At 41.0% G+C, this 17,606-nt stretch overlaps 1 protein-coding gene across 5 annotated transcripts in view; it reads left to right on the top strand.

Moving 5' to 3' along the window:
* Positions 1-349: 349 nt before the first annotated feature.
* Positions 350-17,606, top strand: part of LOC124279001 (serine/threonine-protein kinase DCLK2-like) — an 84,018-nt gene continuing 66,761 nt past the window's right edge. For 4 of the 5 annotated variants that reach the window (XM_046715101.1, XM_046714956.1, XM_046715026.1 and 1 more), the window contains exons 1-2: positions 350-568; positions 3,051-3,757. In XM_046715101.1, coding sequence (XP_046571057.1) covers positions 3,056-3,757 — 702 coding nt within the window. In that variant the 5' untranslated portion in view covers positions 350-568; positions 3,051-3,055. Of the gene's footprint in view, positions 569-1,604; positions 1,624-3,050; positions 3,758-17,606 lie in introns of all 5 variants that reach the window. The other variant, XM_046714891.1, reaches the window with a different exon arrangement.

Raw genomic sequence — 17,606 nt, 5'->3', positions numbered from 1 at the left:
GTGATAGAGACGAACCAAGAAGTTGGTATCTGTTTTCAAACAATGTGATTGATTGCCATATACCCGTAACACCACATGGTTCTGGGAAATCCCATCCTTGAAACCCACCCGGACAATACCATTCACGCTTCAGTGGAGTAACTCAACCAGGCCCGTTCTGTTTACTAATCCTATTTACAGGGCTTTGGAGTTGACGGCAACTAAATCTGTCCCAAACCGGCCGATACGATCTGGTATCTCACGCCCAAAGCTAAGTGGCGTTAGGGTGTTATTAGGTAATGTGCACTAAGAATTTTCTACCAGCTTTCATCCCACACCGTAATGGTATCGCCCACTGCATGTCCCGCGCGTGACACTTGCAGACTGTTCGTGAGCCTCAGAACGAGGTCGTGTGTTGTTATCGCTCATACCAACCGGTCGTCTGCTATGCAGGTATTACGGCATGTCGTCTGCTACGGGAATCATAAATTATGAAGAACCGTTGCTTGTATTGATCGTGTGAGGGGCGGATTTGTCTGTGCAACTCGCAGACGGCCGGCGAGAATAGAGACAGCGTGTGGGTTTTCAGGTAAGCGAGACTGAATATGTTTCTCATATTTGACTGTACACATTACCCATAACGTTAGTCGCCATTGGGTATTCCCATGGATCAGAACGATACGCCACACATAACCATTTAAATTTATTCAGATGGTAACGTGTATGCTTGTAACGACATTGTCTGTACGTGCCACCCATTATTTCCATAGAATTTTCTTTGTTGTGAATTGGTCTAATTTGTATCAGGTGGATTATCGTTGTTTTCCTTGTCGAATGATTTCCTACTGACGGGGTGTGATTATGTTTATATACGGCCGATAATAACTTGTCTGTGTTGTCGTACGAAACGCAAGTACCCATAATATCGGTTTCAGTCAGCAAAGCCACATGCTTTGAAGAACGCTTCGCAGATAACATATGTTCGATGGGCAGATTAAAACAGCCTTAACACACACAAGGAGTTACGTCTTCAACATTCCATGTGCCAGTTCTTGCCGTCTTAACTAAGAATATTTAACATCTTCAACGTACCATGTACCCAACTTTATTCATGTCAACTATATTTACCCAGGATTTAATGAACATTTTTTGTGTGGATATTGTCTACAACACTCAAGTTTTGAAAAAAATAATTTGAATGGCCACGCACAGCCCAAAGTAAACATATCGGTTCATCTGATATGTTGGTGATATAGATCTATAGACGACCGGTTCTGTTTCTGTCTAAATGCCGTTTAGAAATTGAAATCCTACTATTTAGCTTGAGTAACTGAGCCGAAGTGTCGGTGATATGAACCGCTCTTGATAGAAACGATAGATCGCTCATAACAAGTACATCTTGATCATAGATTAACAGCTATGAATAAGATCTGAGTCACGGAATTACTTCATAGACAACCCCCAGCTGAAGGAGTGGGCTATGAGAGCAGAACTGGTCACCCATGGTATAAGTATTGTTATCAACCTAGTACAGTGAAATAGTATTTAACGCACTCCATACTCGGACCCAACCGTGACTGGATTCAATGCGTCTTCATTTACATTTCTTTTTGGCTATCTAACAGCAAGGGGTAGCATTAAACTGTAAGTAAATATATTATCGTTCCCCTTGTTTCGCTTGAACTACAAAATCAATGAGAAATGCCACGGGCTATGGTATAAAAGAGGCTTGTCTCTTCTTGGTACCGTTACCAACTGGGCGCTGTCGGTCTGAATGAAGTGGCGAGATACCTTGACATTTGTTTACTGTCAGCTCTATAGTGTTCAGTGCACGGCAGTAATTAAGTAATGGTACGTATAAAACACTGTTTTCGTTGATAATTATTTGAAAGACCTTGGGCAGGATGACACACACCTTTTGTGTTAACTTACGTCGGGCCACTGTGAGTTTTTGTTCACATCGTCATGTCATTAATAATGGACACCATTCATCCATTTTTTATTTAGGTTTTTTTATCCACCTCTGTATTTTCCAATATGCATGTCACACAGATTCTTATCCTCAGTTATGTATTCCACATTACTTTGGTGGCGTTGGGGTAGCCTAGTGGTTAAAGCGTTCACTCGTGACGCCGAAGACCCGGGTTTGATTCCCTATATGGGTACAATGTGTGAAGACCATTTCTGGTGTCCCTCGCCGTTTTATTGGTGGACTATTGCTAAAAACGGCGTAACACCATACTCACTCACGCACCCATATTACCTGCAGATTAAAGCACCATGTAAGAGTTTTGTATGAAATGACCTCGCTGTAAAAAAGGAAGCGATATTTAAGATTTTGTTCAACATCCTCTCAATACCGGGAACTAAGTCTAAAATCCTAAGTCAATATAATTGCCCATTTAAATTCATTTGTCATATCAGTGAAGCATTGCACCTGAAATTTCGAGAGCCTATAAATCTACCTCAAGCGATATGGGGGCTAAGTCTCAATATCTCACCAGCCCCTACGGGCGATATTGTTCAATAAGTCCTAGACCATGTGGCATTTGAAAGTGTTCTGTCGAAGTCCCGAAATAATCCATGTCAGGATAAACACCTCTTCAGACTTGGTCTCGAATGTAAAAACGTGTTTAACAGTATTGTTGAAGCTGTTGTAATAGCCAAAGATTTAGGACAAGTTTAGGGGAGGGATTAAAGATGCATTTACAACTGAATAACAGGATTAATATGTTGCAAATTGTGGGAAATGTTTAGGGCTATAATGAGGCACAGACCACGACGTAGTTATTAGTTTTCTTCCATTATGGTGCCCTGGGGTAGCCTAGTGGTTAAAGCGTTCGCTCTTCAGACCGAAGACCAGGGTTCGATTCCCCACATGAGTACAATGTGTGAGACATATTTCTGGTGTCCGGTGTGATATTGCTGTAATGTTGCTAAAAGTGGCGTAAAACCAAACTCACTCACTCACTCACTCTTCCATTCTAAACAAACATAATGCCACATCGTGAATTCCACCGCAGAATACATTCCTGGAATTCATATTAATGTATATTGTTTCTCTTCTCCAGTATATATGATGGGAGACTACGATGAACACTTCGCTTACAGAGCTAGCCGTCAAAGCACGCGCTCTGGACGCGCACGCAGTCCGACAAGCCACAGTGACCATGGATCACTCATCAGACACAGTATCCTTCGAATGTCGGAGGAAAAACGCGCCAAGAAAGTGAGATTTTACAGGAATGGGGACAGGTTCTTTAAAGGCATGATATATGCCGTATCACCTGAACGATTCAGGACTTTTGAGTCCCTCATGGCAGAGTTAACCCTTAGCCCGCTGTGTGATAAGGTGGTGCTTCCTAATGGTGTCCGACATATGTTTACTATGGATGGTTCGAAGAAAATAACGAGCTTATTTGAACTCCAGGAAGGTGAGAGTTACGTCTGTGCTTCTACCGATGTCTTCAAGAATCTGGAATACACAACAAGTTCGTCCCCAAACTGGAATTATAACATCAAATCTCGCGGTGCTGACTCACAAGATGGTGGCGCTTCTGTTGCCAAGGAAACGTACGAGAATGAAAACAAAGGGTTCATTCTGAAGCCAAAGTTGGTTACAATTATACGGAACGGAAGTAAGCCACGTAAGGCTGTGAGGATATTGCTGAATAAAAAGACAGCACATTCCTTCGACCAGGTTCTCACAGACATAACAGAGGCAATCAAACTCGACAGCGGAGCCGTCAGGAAGATATTCACGCTGGACGGTCGACAGGTATGTGAATATTTCAGACAATTAACCATTATGCTTTCATGGCCCTGTTTCGGAGAGCTATCGTAGCGCTACGACTGTCGTAAGTCTATGTTACAGTACTGGGGCCCGTTTCACAAAGCAATCGTAGCGCTACGAGTGTCGTAAGTCTATGATAGTCGTAAGTTACGATGTTAATGTATGTCACAGTACGAGGACTCATCTTAAGCAATGGTAGCGCTGCGAGTGTCGTAAGTCTATGTTACAGGACGAGGTTTCACAAAGCAATCGTAACGCTACGACTGCCATAAGTGTATGTTGCAGTACGAGGGTTCACAAAGCAATCGTAGCGCTACGAGTGTCGTAAGTCTTTGTTACACTATAGGAGGTACGAGGTTTCACAAAGTAATCGCAGCGCTAAGATAATCGTAACTCCCATACTTTAACATAGACTTACGACAGTCGTAGCGCTACGATCGCACTGTGAAACGGGCCCCAGATCTTCAGGCGAGGCAACGGTGGCAAGAGGTCTAGGTTCTTCTGATCCAATCCCAGGCTCATCACGTGTGTGTTGATTTTGACTGCACCATACCGTTGCTCTTTGAACTTACCACAGTGCCAAACATCAGCTGACCAAATTTGAACAGTTCCACGCCTGTAAGAATTAGTGGCAATACATTCCTACACATCTTGTTCAGAATTTGAGGTTATGATTGTGAAGTTCGTTGCTCCGAAGCAAATGTGTTGTCTTTTCAGGAAAACTGTAATTGAAACTCTAATCCTGACATATATACATAGCCATATTGGTTCCGATTGCTTGGATTCGATTGGAAAGACAAGAAACTGTGATTTTTTCGTAGATCTTAAAAGAGTTAATGGATACTTTTGCTCTGTAAATGACAGTCTATACAATTGTTGAGATTGGCATCAAGATAATGAAGCTTGGGAAAGCTAGAACCATTGAATGGCACGCACATCTAAAGGATATTAACCCGCAGATCGTACACTACTTACAGAATAAGTGGTTCTCAAACTGTACATCCATATTCCAAGCACTATTCTTCAGCTCTTTGCATGCGGCACGCTGTGACGCGAGAAGATAGTGCGTTTCTCACAGGAGAACAAGGGCAATTGTGCGTGTTTGCAGTTCTGGTTTATTGATGAAAACATATCGTATTATCCAAACAGCAATAACCTTCATTAAAGATATATCAATGGTCATTTGGGAATTCAACTTTCCTTGAATCTTAACCAGCAAAACAAATGCTTTACCGACTGGCCGCTTTGCCACAGATTGTGCTATCCTTCAAAGTAAATCAAACGTATGTCTTGTAACCCAAGAGGGGTACAATGTGTACTTGAGTCTAATAAAGCTTTGATTAGGAATCAAATAATTGGGATGTTACCGTAATTTGAAACAGATTTCGTTTAACCAGAAATCTATAGGATATGATATGGTCTATAAAAGAGCGGAATGGTTATTGATACACCGCTTATGACAAGAATAAAGTACAAGAATAATGATTATATCCTGCTAGTAATTACGCACCTGCTATGGGCTGTGATAAACCAGGGAAAGATCCCATTGGTCATATCCAGTTACTCCGCGGTATATTTCTGGATAGTGGGTTATGTAAAATAAGTAGATTTAAGGATAAGACAACTAGTCCTTGTAATTGTCTCGGACAGACGGAAGAGCTGTCGCGCCTGACCCTGTAAACACAAGCACAAGGACATGTTTACTGAATTGATTTATTGATTTCTTTGTAAATGATACCCAGCGGATAATATTCAAAACAGGCTGACAATTACTGTTAGCAGATGTTCGATTCTCGAAGCAAATCAGCACCTCCCAGTAGTGCAAGTACCTTGCATCATGCAGATTTCATCGGAAACTGGTTTAAGTGGCATTGTGTGGTCGAAAGTCGGGTGATAAAAGAACAAGTTGTTTTAGTTTTGATTTATTGGCAGAGTTCGATGAAGGTGTTAGCAGGTGAATTCATACCACTATCCCTGAACCGATGTGTTTGTGAGTCACAAAATGTCCATAAATCTCTGTGTTAGTCACGGAATGTCCCTGAATCGATGGTGTGTCTGCGAGTCGCGCTATGTCTCTGAACCGATATGTGTTTGTGAGTCTTGGAATGTCTCTGAACTGATGCGTTTGTGAGTCCGTAATGTCCCCTATCCTGTTTATGTATATGAGTCATGGAATGTCTCTGAACTGATGTGTTTGTGAGTCTTGGATTGTCTCTGAACTGATGTGTTTGTGAGTCCGTAATGCCCACGAGCCAGTTAAAGTTTGTGAGTCATGGAATGTAGTTTTAAGTCACAGAGTTATCAAGCTGTAAGACATCGAGCCTAGATCCAGTGGTTGATGGTATGAGCATCCCGCAGTACACGGTCACGGTGACATTCAATCAGCAGGGTCACGATGACATACAATCAGCAAGGTCACGATGACACATAGTCAGCAAGGTCACGTTATGTCCGTTTCTTAATCATTAGTCTGCTGTGGCGTGATATAAATACCACCCCAGAATATCCTGGGCATGCTGTGCGTTTATATCGTCAGTGTTAGCTGCTAGATAACTGAAAAATCAATCACTGTCATTAACTTTTGATCTGTAAAGACTACGCACCGATAGTTTGAAGTTTTTATGACATTGTTTCAGAGACGATGTATAACAATTTACATGTGTGCTTGAGCAATAACAACAGATCTACGGTCATCCCACTTGAAAGTGGTATCCTAAGAAAAAATTAGGCCTAGAGGCTGTTTAATATTTCAGAAAACCATGCTGTCAAAAGTAATCTGTTTTATCGAGAAACCACCAAGAAATCTGGATACGTCATTTGGAAATGGCAATATATACATGCTTCAGTCTTAATAACTTACGTGGAACATGCTTCAGTCTTAATAACTTACGTGGAACATGCTTCAGTCGTAATAACCTACGTGGAACAGGCTTCAGTCGTAATAACTTACGTGGAACAGGCTTCAGTCGTAATAACTTACGTTGAACAGACTCCGTAATAACTTACGTGGAACAGACTTCAGAAATCGTGGAACTTAATAACTTACGTGGAGCAGGCATTAATTAGTAATAACTTACGTGGAACATGTTTCAGTCGTATTAACTTACGTGGAACAGGCTTCAGTCGTAATAAGTTACGTGGAACAGGCTTCAGTCGTAATAAGTTACGTGGAACAGACTTCAGCCGTAATTACTTACGTGGAACAGGCTTTAATTTTAATAACGTACGTGGAACAGGCGTTAATTAGTCATAACTTACGTGGAACAGACTTCATCCGTAATTACTTACGTGGAACAGGCTTTAATCTTAATAACTTATGTGGATCAGTCATTAATTAGTCATAACTTACGTGGATCAGGCGTTAATTAGTCATAACTTACGTGGAACAGGCTTCAGTCGTAATAACTTACGTGGAACAGACTTCAGCCGTAATTACTTACGTGGAACAGGCTTTAATCTTAATAACTTACGTGGATCAGGCATTAATTAGTCATAACTTACGTGGATCAGGCGTTAATTAGTCATAACTTACGTGGAACAGACTTCATCCGTAATTACTTACGTGGAACAGGCTTTAATCTTAATAACTTACGTGGATCAGGCATTGATTAGTCATAACTTACGTGGAACAGGCTTCAGTCGTAATAACTTAGGTGGAAAACACTTCGGTCTTAATAACTTACGTAGAATAGGCTTCAGTCGTAATAACTCAAGTAGAACAGGCTTTACTAAGGAAAAAGCTTGCATTATTTGTTACTTACGTTAAACAAACCATTGGCATATACTTAGTTACGTCAAACAGAGACTAAACACACTTTAGTTGCGTCTAAACAGGGATTAGTTTTAGGTATTATCATGACCATGTCTCACAAATTAACTTCGTGCAATTACAGTTATGGAGCTGCCATTTCTATCACATATACTCAGAGCATGTATGCCTCTGCCTACTGAAATTGGGGTGTCAACTAAATGTCAACTTTTAGGACGTCGTATTCTTTAGGAGAAACATATGAAACTGACAATGTATGAAACAAGCATATGAAACATGTATATTTTACATCAATTAAGGTAAACTACCATTAGAACGAAATCAAATTGACCGCTAATTTTAGTTCGTTATATCCGTAGTCCATTATATGCATTTCGACTAAAATCCTACAGTGGGGTATAGTCCCATGAATTGATCTTCAGCAACCCATGCTTGTCGTAAGAGGCGACTAACGGGATCGGGTGGTCAGGCTCGCTTACTTGGTTGACACATATCATCGGTTCCCTATTGCGTAGATCGATGCTCATGCTGTTTATCACTGGATTGTCTGGTCCAGACTCGATTATTTACATACCGCCGCCATATAGCTGGAATATTGCTGAGTGCGGTATAAAACTAAACTCACTTACTCACTACAGTGGGGTACAATAAACAGTTCGTTATTTCTGTCTTTTCGTTATATACGTGTTCGTTATAAGTGTAGTGTAATGTAGATGTATTTCGACAGCAGCGCCTTTATACTGAATCCATATGGAGTTTCCCTGTATGTACTGTATGTGTTTCTTATTACCTGAGGTTTGATTGCTAGAGTGTGTCCAAGCCTCCCACACCCACATTTCACTGTTCCCAGTTGATGAGGCATAAGTCTTAATACCATGGAATCTCATCAAAGAAGGATAAAACTTATTCGTCAAGTCAGGTGTGAACTACACCAATGTGTTTTCTGTGGCGGTGTTGACTTGTTGCTATAGCCGTACGGATTTACTCTCTCGTTGTGATAATCTACAGTAACGCCCTCGGCTAAACTCCGTTGTCATAATACCGACTATAAGGTTTACCTATAGCTGTTGGTCTCTTGAATCTAAATCGTAATTTTGCATTATTCGCAATGTCATACTAGTATAGGTTCACCTATAGCTGTTGGTCTCTTGAATCTAAATTGTAATTTTGCATTATTCGCAATGTCATACTAGTATAGGTTCACCTATAGCTGTTGGTCTCTTGAATCTCAATTGTAATTTTGCATTATTCGCAATGTCATACTAGTATAGGTTCACCTATAGTTGTTGGTCTCTTGAATCTAAATTGTAATTTTGCATTATTAGCAATGTCATACTAGTATAGGTTCACCTATAGCTGTTGGTCTCTTGAATATAAATTGTAATTTCGCATTATTCGCAATGTCATACTAATATAGGTTCACCTATAGTTGTTGGTCTCTTGAATATAAATTGTAATTTTGCATTATTCGCAATGTCATACTAGTATAGGTTCACCTATAGTTGTTGGTCTCTTGAATCTAAATTGTAATTTCGCATTATTCGCAATGTCATACTAGTATAGGTTCACCTATAGTTGTTGGTCTCTTGAATCTCAATTGTAATTTCGCATTATTCGCAATGTCATACTAGTATAGGTTCACCTATAGCTGTTGGTCTCTTGAATCTCAATTGTAATTTTGCATTATTCGCAATGTCATACTAGTATAGGTTCACCTATAGTTGTTGGTCTCTTGAATCTCAATTGTAATTTTGCATTATTCGCAATGTCATACTAGTATAGGTTCACCTATAGTTGTTGGTTTCTTTAATCTCAATTGTAATTTCGCATTCATACCACTCAGATATTGAAAAGGATGGTCGTAGTGTCCAGGCCGGAATTGGACGTTACTGACAGCTGAGAATTCTTTGCAAGCCGATAGTATATATTGTGAAGGAACTTGAACAAGTGCAGCTTCATTATAAGTAAATTAACCATAAGTTAACAATGTAATGTAGTGCTCTAGCTCAGTATGACATATGTCATCATTCCTATTCTATAGACTGACTGAGTTTGGTTTTACGACGCTTTTAGAATGTTCACGAGAAATGGGCTTCATGTTAACGATTCGAACTTCTTCGGCGTGACGGCCAACGCTTTAACCATATTATTATATAGAAGTTGAGTTGGATATTAACGATGTTCCTTAGGGTTTGAATATTAAGTTTTTTTCATATACTCCGCAGTATTTCTGCAAGCTGTACGTGGTTAACTGATTGGAATAGGATTTACCTGGAATAAGTACTGTAGACCTTTAACGGCTAGGAGTTAATCCGTTAGTACCGAGTTAAAACAAATTACGGTCATTGTGTTTAAGGTGATACAGAAGAGTAGCCCGGGGTCTTTTGGCAGTTTTATAAGTGGATTCGCTTTGTATTTGACGAGGGAAGTTACAACATTGCTAATACGGCGCTAACACCCCCTCCCTGGTAGCTTCGTTAATTCTTCCATATCATATCTCATGGATCTATATGCAGTAAACGAATGTTTATTTGTGAGCTTGCTTATATAGTAACTCAAAGCGCTTTGGTGTAGGTGTAGGTGTATGTAAAATTACTGATGTGGGACGCCAGTGTACTATCTCGTGCAATATATTCCTTGATAAGTAGTGATAAAGCCAACTACGGTCACTACAGGGGGCAAATAACCCTTTCCCTCAGAGCACATATCTGCAAATGCTTATCATCCATATAGATCTCCAGGGCTCATTGTGCGATATAGCGTATATCTCCCGGCCTACCGTCATAGATATGTTTTAACTCTTAATATACAGCATTGTGAGACGTTTATATGATCAGTAGGGATTAAGCAGTTGTAATGGTCAGATTTAGGTATCTGTTACCTTTATACACACGGACAATATAGGGTAACCAATATCCTCATTGAACAGGGAAGTATTTATTGAATCTTCTCTTTAACATGCTGCCAGCCGTTCGATCTTTTCCCTGGTCGTTCAATGTGGAGCGCCTAGCTTTGAAAATAGATTGATGTTTACAACCTATCTGGTTTGAGAGTAAAGGCAGTTAACTATATCCTCAAGTTCACTGCAACACTGGTAGTGTATTGAAAAGTAAGGCAATGTTTCGCCAGGCAGTTCTCTGCGGTTGCGGATGTTACAGAAACGTACGTTTTGGAAGGTGACAGAACGGATGAGACGTGTCTTAATAGTATGGAATATATAACAAAATCGAAAAATCGGTTAATATGGCTAAGTTCTGTTGTGCGTGATGTGGCAAAACGTCAGAATTCACATCAAACATGTCGTCATTTATTAAAGGTTACTGCTGCTAAAAGCATTATCGCACTCTTAAACTAGTGTATATATAGTAACGAAAAGAGAGGAATATTTGGGTTAACGTTTGTGGCTTAGGACACTATATATATTCTAGCACGTTTGTGGCTTATGAACCAATCGATGAAGGTGCAAACAAAAATGGAATATCATAATCGGGGCTAATCTTAGCTTCGAACCCACGATCTTAGGTTTCTAGGACTCCTGAGGGTCCTAACCGGTTAAATCTGACACCAATAGGCGACTGGAGAACGCTACCTCTGCTAATTTTATTAGACCGGAAAGATTTGATACATATTTGAGTTTTCAAACCCTTCAATAAACAGAAATATGCTTTTTTTGTTATTTCAAGGATGAAAACCTTCTTTCCTTTTCTATGGTATATTTATATTACAAAAGAAGCAGAATACCCAAACCGGAAAGCACTGATTGGTTCGGAAACACACATATTTGTAAGGCTGGATCCCTTACGAATGCACATGTAGTCTTGTAACATAAATCATAGTGTAAACAAGGTTGTCAAGACTATGTACAACCCATCGACCATTTATAACATACCGGGGTATATTGTGAAAGGGTTACACTGATCAATTGGTGTATAAAGTTTTTACAACTCTTAAAAGGTGACTGTCACGCACCGTGAATGTGAATTGATGGTCTCGACCAATAGGGGTTTCCATGTCTTCATAAAGTTCGTTGAATTTCACAAGCAATGGTCACCCCTGGTTTGTTTACCTACCACTGAGAAGAGTAGAAGACCCTGAATGGCGATCTAAGTGCCTTGTAGGTGCGAAGTCAAACGCGGCTATTGACACGCTCAACCTGTCAAAACGTGTGTGGCTTGTGTACTTTATAGATAGACTCTATGTCCTGTGTTTATCAAGTTGGTTGCCGTTTGAGAAGTGTGGGTGATGTTTTACGACACTGTCAGTGCATACCACACCTGTATGTCACCTGTATCTAATCAGTGGGGGCGGTGGGGTAGACTAATTGTTAAAGCGTTGGTTCTTCACGCCGAAGACTCGGGTTCGATTCCCTACATGGGTACAATATGTGAAACCCATTTTTGGTGTCCCCCGCCGTGATATTGCTGGAATATTGCTCAAAGCGGCGATGACATGTGCCAACCAAGCCAGCGAGCCTGACCACCCGATCCCGTTAGTCGCCTCTTAGCCTCTTACGACAAGCATGGGTTGCTGAAGACCTCTTCTTACCCGGATCTTCACGGGTCTGTATCTAATCAGATCTGGGCAGTGAAACACGTAGATGATACCATGAACAACATCCAGTGCTTTTATATTACACATTTGAACGGCTCAATCTCCATTAGTCAACTTAATGGTTTAGTACCTATCATGACAAAATCAGCAGGAGTTTATAAAGGATTTTGATTCAAAGATGAAGAAGACATGTCAAAGTTACTGGCACTGACTATGAGAATTGTTTCCTCTCCCCTTCACAGTGCAGTACACTTCTTTTAGCTCTGCAAAATCTTAATTTGTTCCGTTTCAGATAAAAAGAACCCTTCTATTCAACACACTGTGTCGCTTAGATGATCATGACTTCCATTCTTTAACATCGGCTTGCGACACTTGTCGCTTGTTTGTGGAACAGGGCTCAAAATCTCTCTTAGATATTGTTGTATTGAGTGGTTCTATATCAGGATTTCTGATCGGTAAATTTTTTTAGGACATTGACTGATTGTCAACTGAAATGTGTTATTGATTTTCTTCTCAAATACAATGGATTCCTATGAAATGTTGATACAATCATGGCTTTGTCCTAAAGCCATTTGCCCACAGCAAAATCACTGATAAATATGTTTATTTAGCCTAGATATTTTCAATATCCTTAAGATTTGGCGTGAAATATCCTAATGGTATTCTCAGCATGGGAACTATTCTAAATTGAGCCATCTCTCAGTGTCATTTTGGAGTCGTGTTAAAAATAGGACTGAACTTCTTTTCTGTACATATTGTATATGTGACAGCATTAAGTGGAAACACAATATATTTCTAAAACACCCACCCCACCACCACCCCATGTGCGGTAGGGGGTGGGGTGGGGTTAGCCTAGTGGTTAAGACGTTCGTTCATCACGCCGAAGACCCGGTTTCGATCCCTCATGGGTACAATATGGGAAGCCCATTTATTGTGTCCACCGCCGCGATGTTGCTGGAATATTGCTAAAAGTGGCGTAAAACCATACACACAAACTCACTTGTGGTGTGTAACACCATCCATGTACATCCTCATGCTAAGAACATGGGGGAAATTAAGATACCGTAGCAGCCTTTATGCCTCTGAAACACCCGCTCATACATGACACCGACGGTCCTGTACATCGTACAGGTCACCTAATATAACCAACTAGTCGATTGGTTACCCTGATCAGCAAGTTTGGCTCCTGAGAGTTACTTGGGCTTCGGCCTTTCTCTTGGCTAACTAGGTATGATTGAACGATGCTTATCCTCACCCAGTAGTGAATGGGTACCCGGTAGGCAGCATGGATTGTCTCCTTCACAAGGACCTGGGAATGATTTCCGGGTAAACACTGATCCACTGACCGGGTTAATAGTAATCTAGAGCCCAGGGCCTAGATTTTCGAAGCTCTCTTAGCGCCAAGATAGTCGTATGTTAATGTTAATGCATGGCACTTACGACTATCTTAGTGCTAAGAGAGCTTCGAAAATCTAGGCCCTGGCTGTTCACTTGGATATTCGAATCTGAGGCATCATCAATGGACATGGATTATTACTTATCTTCATTATATTTATTTCTATTAATTTTGTTGTTGGGGCGGGGGGTAGGTTAGTGGTTAAAGCGTTCGCTCGTCATACTGAAGGCCCGGGTTCAATTCCCCTTATAGGTAAAATGTGTGAAGCCTATTTCTAGTGTCGCCAGCCGTGATGTTGCATACTCGCTCACTCACTACTTTTGTTGTTGTTCCACTGGTACCATGAATGAATTGGTGCAGTGCTTGCCAATCCAGATAAAGAATACTCAACTACTGAAAAGGACAATCGGTTATATCAGATACACTGACATGAGACAGATAAATAATGATCCTATCAAAAGAGGAGCAGTATACTTAAGACTTCATCATTTCCTTGCCATCCACTTAAGACTATTGCAATAGAAGCAGGTGCCCGTCTTCATCCGAGTTGTGTTACAGCATTCTTCCTCCCTTAAGGAGAGTATTACTACGTCCCAGGTGTTTCTCTTGCAGCTCCAGCAGCGAACCCTTTAAACGAAATGTTGTTTTAAAGGAGCCTATTACTCAAAGTTTAATTCAATCAACAAAACCCAGCGAGCAGCAGAACACTTATTTTCAACTCTATGCATGGTTGTTTCATCGGCATGAAATTGAGATCAATACAGCCAAGACCACCCCCTTGAATTGATTTTCAGAGTAAAACTGTTTTCTTGTCAGTTTGAAATTTTGCAGCTTGAGAAATCACGTGGAGTGACCCGGAGACCCTATGATGATGTTTAAATCAGGTTAATACACATGTTGTATTTTCCGCTGGTATCCAGCAACGAAAATTTAAATAACCATTGATTCTAACTCTCGGATCGTTGGAGTTATGTCTCCCATTTCGAGGTAATGAAAATGTGTGATGCTTACTTTGATCGGAAGTGTTTCACATCGGTCGGCGTGTAGTAATGGCAAGTCTGAAACGTGGACTAATAACAGGTGCCCGCAAACCCATAAGCGCTTCTGGATTAGTGACGCTTTGGGGCGATTTGATTAAAACAGGAGCGAGTTTGGTATTACGAATTGCATTGTTGTTTTGTGGAAAGTTTATTATAGAGCTCCCCTGTGACAAACAGGGATTAGAGGATAGTATCAAATATACCTATTCTGATTTGTGTCAGCATTGTGTGTTTAAGGACCCAACATGTTTTACTCTGGTGGAGCTTGGGAATTTGGATTGCTGATATATTGTCGATCACTGTTTAATGCAACATATATGCAATATATTGTTCAGGACTTTCAGCTATTCAGCGAAAATCGACCTTTGACGTCACCCATCAGTTCAAATTTTAGCTGTATCCAAGGGACGTAACTCTGACCGACAAGTACCGTGTCTGTCTACCTTGTTAAGGCATGGTCTCGGCCACTCATTAGCCGTAAAAGTGAGAAGATTAATGTCGTTTCTATCACAATGGATGTCTCATCCTTAAGATGACCATTACGTCTTCAATATTCCAGAGGATCTGCCGGGGAAGTAACCCTTTGCTTTAAATGTGGTCTATTCAAATCTATACTCGTATCGCTATATATTTGTGTAACGCATCGCCGCTATGATGAATTAACGGTTACCGACATCGCTCTGTCGCAGCGCAGATGGCTCTATGGTATGAGTCACAACACTGATACACTATTAGTCATAGGATGTTTTATTTCTCTGATGTATATATTGCCGGAGTACAGGGAATGGAATTGGTCTGATCGATATGTGGAATATTTTATTCCGGTCGCGCGGGAAGCGTGGTAGGCGGCAGATGTTTTTGTCGGAGATTGTAGGTTCTGTACATAAACGCAGATTCAGATGCATCCTCGCTTTGAAAGGGGGCGTTAGCTCCAGTTAAGTTGGCAGTCATGGTAGGAATGGTATGGAGGGCCTAGATTTTCGAGGCTCTCTTAGCGCTAAGATAGTCGCAAGTTAATGTTAATGTATGGCCCTTACGACTATCTTAGCGCTAAGAGAGCTTCGAAAATCTAGATCCTGCTCTGTGATTTCCTCCACCTCTTAGGAGATCCCTGAAGCATTTGTCTCCTGCAACTCGAGCTTATCGTAAATGGCGATGGACGTCCTCATGCCCCAGTTATGTAGATTGTTGACCATGATGTTAATCACTGGATTCTCTGGTCCAGCTTCTATTATTTACTCACATCTGTCCTATGTAGATGGAATAGTGCTGAGCGTTGCGTTAAACAACAAACTGTGCTTCCTTTATACTGGCAAGTTGTGTGATACCTGAAATACGTCTTAAACGCCTGAATTGTGAATTGAAAACCAAAAAGTCCAGATTCTGTTATCTTAATACTGAGTAAATAGGGTTTTACTCCGCTTTTAGAAATATTCCGGCAATGTCGTGGGGATACCAGACTGGGGAATCGAACCCGGGTATTCTGCGTGACAAGCGTGCGTTTAAACCAGTAGGCTACCACACCGCCCCGTTTATCGTAATAAGGACCTGCTTCCTTTCGGGCGTCCCTCACGCATGAAGCTAACGCGTCTTGGCATTGATGGAATATTGTTAAAAGCCGCGCAAAACCATACACATGTTTTACATTTGCTGCAGGTGTGCCAGAGTACAAGGTGTGGTAGTCCAGCAGACAGTGTGCACATGCCTTCTAAAGTCGTTTCATGTTAAGGTAGAGTTTTGGTTTCCGAAATAAATACATGGTATTTGTTGGAAGTGATTTTCCTACGTTACTTCATCGACCAAACACACCAAAATACTCAGGGTTTATTCAGTGATAGCAGTTTTATTGAGTGCATGAGGAGAACTTAACCCAGGCCTACGTGGCGACAAGCGAACGCATCAACCACCACCCCACGAAGCAATGTAAAACAGTTAACACACAGAGCCCTTCAAAAGACACATTTCTCACGTTGGAAAATGTCACGCTCTCAGTGAAAATAAATGTCACGTTTGAGTAATGGGACATATCTGGCTCCGATCACATCTCGACTAGGACGAGTTCCATGATGGCGATACGGATGTGTCTATACAGACAATGAACGTCATCAGCTCCGCTTAGGAGCAACGATAACGGTTCAGTAGAGCTCAGAGTTAGACGACACATTTCACCTGGTTAAAGTGTCTGATGGGTCAATTATATGTGAAGTAATCCTTTAACTTGATGTCTAATATTGACATATGTAACCACTTAGTTAGACATTTAGACATTTGGTCCAAGTTAAACAGTAAACTAATTTTGCACGCTTACGAACGAACTGACGAACATAACGAACTGCCCCTTATTAAAGTTCTTGAAAGCCATTTAGAAGTTGGAAGAACATGAATACATGACACGTTTAATGGATAAGAACTTTCAATTTATTCTTTATACGACGTTTCAGAGCAAATTCTTGCTCTTTCATCAGGTGACCGTGTCTCCTATTAGTCACGGTCACTGGTTGTTTATTTTAACCGAAATGCGCATAACGAACTACGATTATTACGTACTGGAAGTAGAGATCTCTTAGAGTTCGTTATGACGGGGGTGAGGTGAGGTGAAATTGGGTTTTACGTCGTGCTTGAGAATATTTCGCTCATATGACGACGTGCATGCGTGTGTACGTGTATGTGCGGCTGCTTGTACTAGCCCAGACTTAAGCTGGTTTTATAGTGCTAGCCCACTGAGATACCATGCCGCAGTGAAGCATGAATACCCCACTCAGACACATTATACTGGCTCCGAGCCGACCAGTCCTTGTACCCATTAATGCCGAGCGCCAGGCAGGGACCAACAAGTATCATATTTGAACGTCTTTTGGTATGACGCGGTCGGGGATCGAACCCGCGACCTTCCGCTCTCCGGGCGGACGCTCTAACCACTACACCATGGAGGCGGTCTCGTTATGACGGTATTTTGCTGTAAACATACAAAACAAATAAATCAAAAAGAATTCGGTACATTATATAATTTCAATCTAGTCTTGTCCAGTCATTCTAACCTGAGTTATGCCTTTATTATTGTTAAGGGTCTGGGAGAAC

The sequence above is a fragment of the Haliotis rubra genome, unplaced genomic scaffold (genome assembly GCF_003918875.1).
Source record: "Haliotis rubra isolate DU_JTF1 unplaced genomic scaffold, ASM391887v1 Scf1, whole genome shotgun sequence".
NCBI classification, from domain to species: domain Eukaryota; kingdom Metazoa; phylum Mollusca; class Gastropoda; order Lepetellida; family Haliotidae; genus Haliotis; species Haliotis rubra.
The sequence above is the reverse complement of the archived record's forward strand: the minus strand, read 5'-3'. Positions and strand labels throughout refer to the sequence as shown.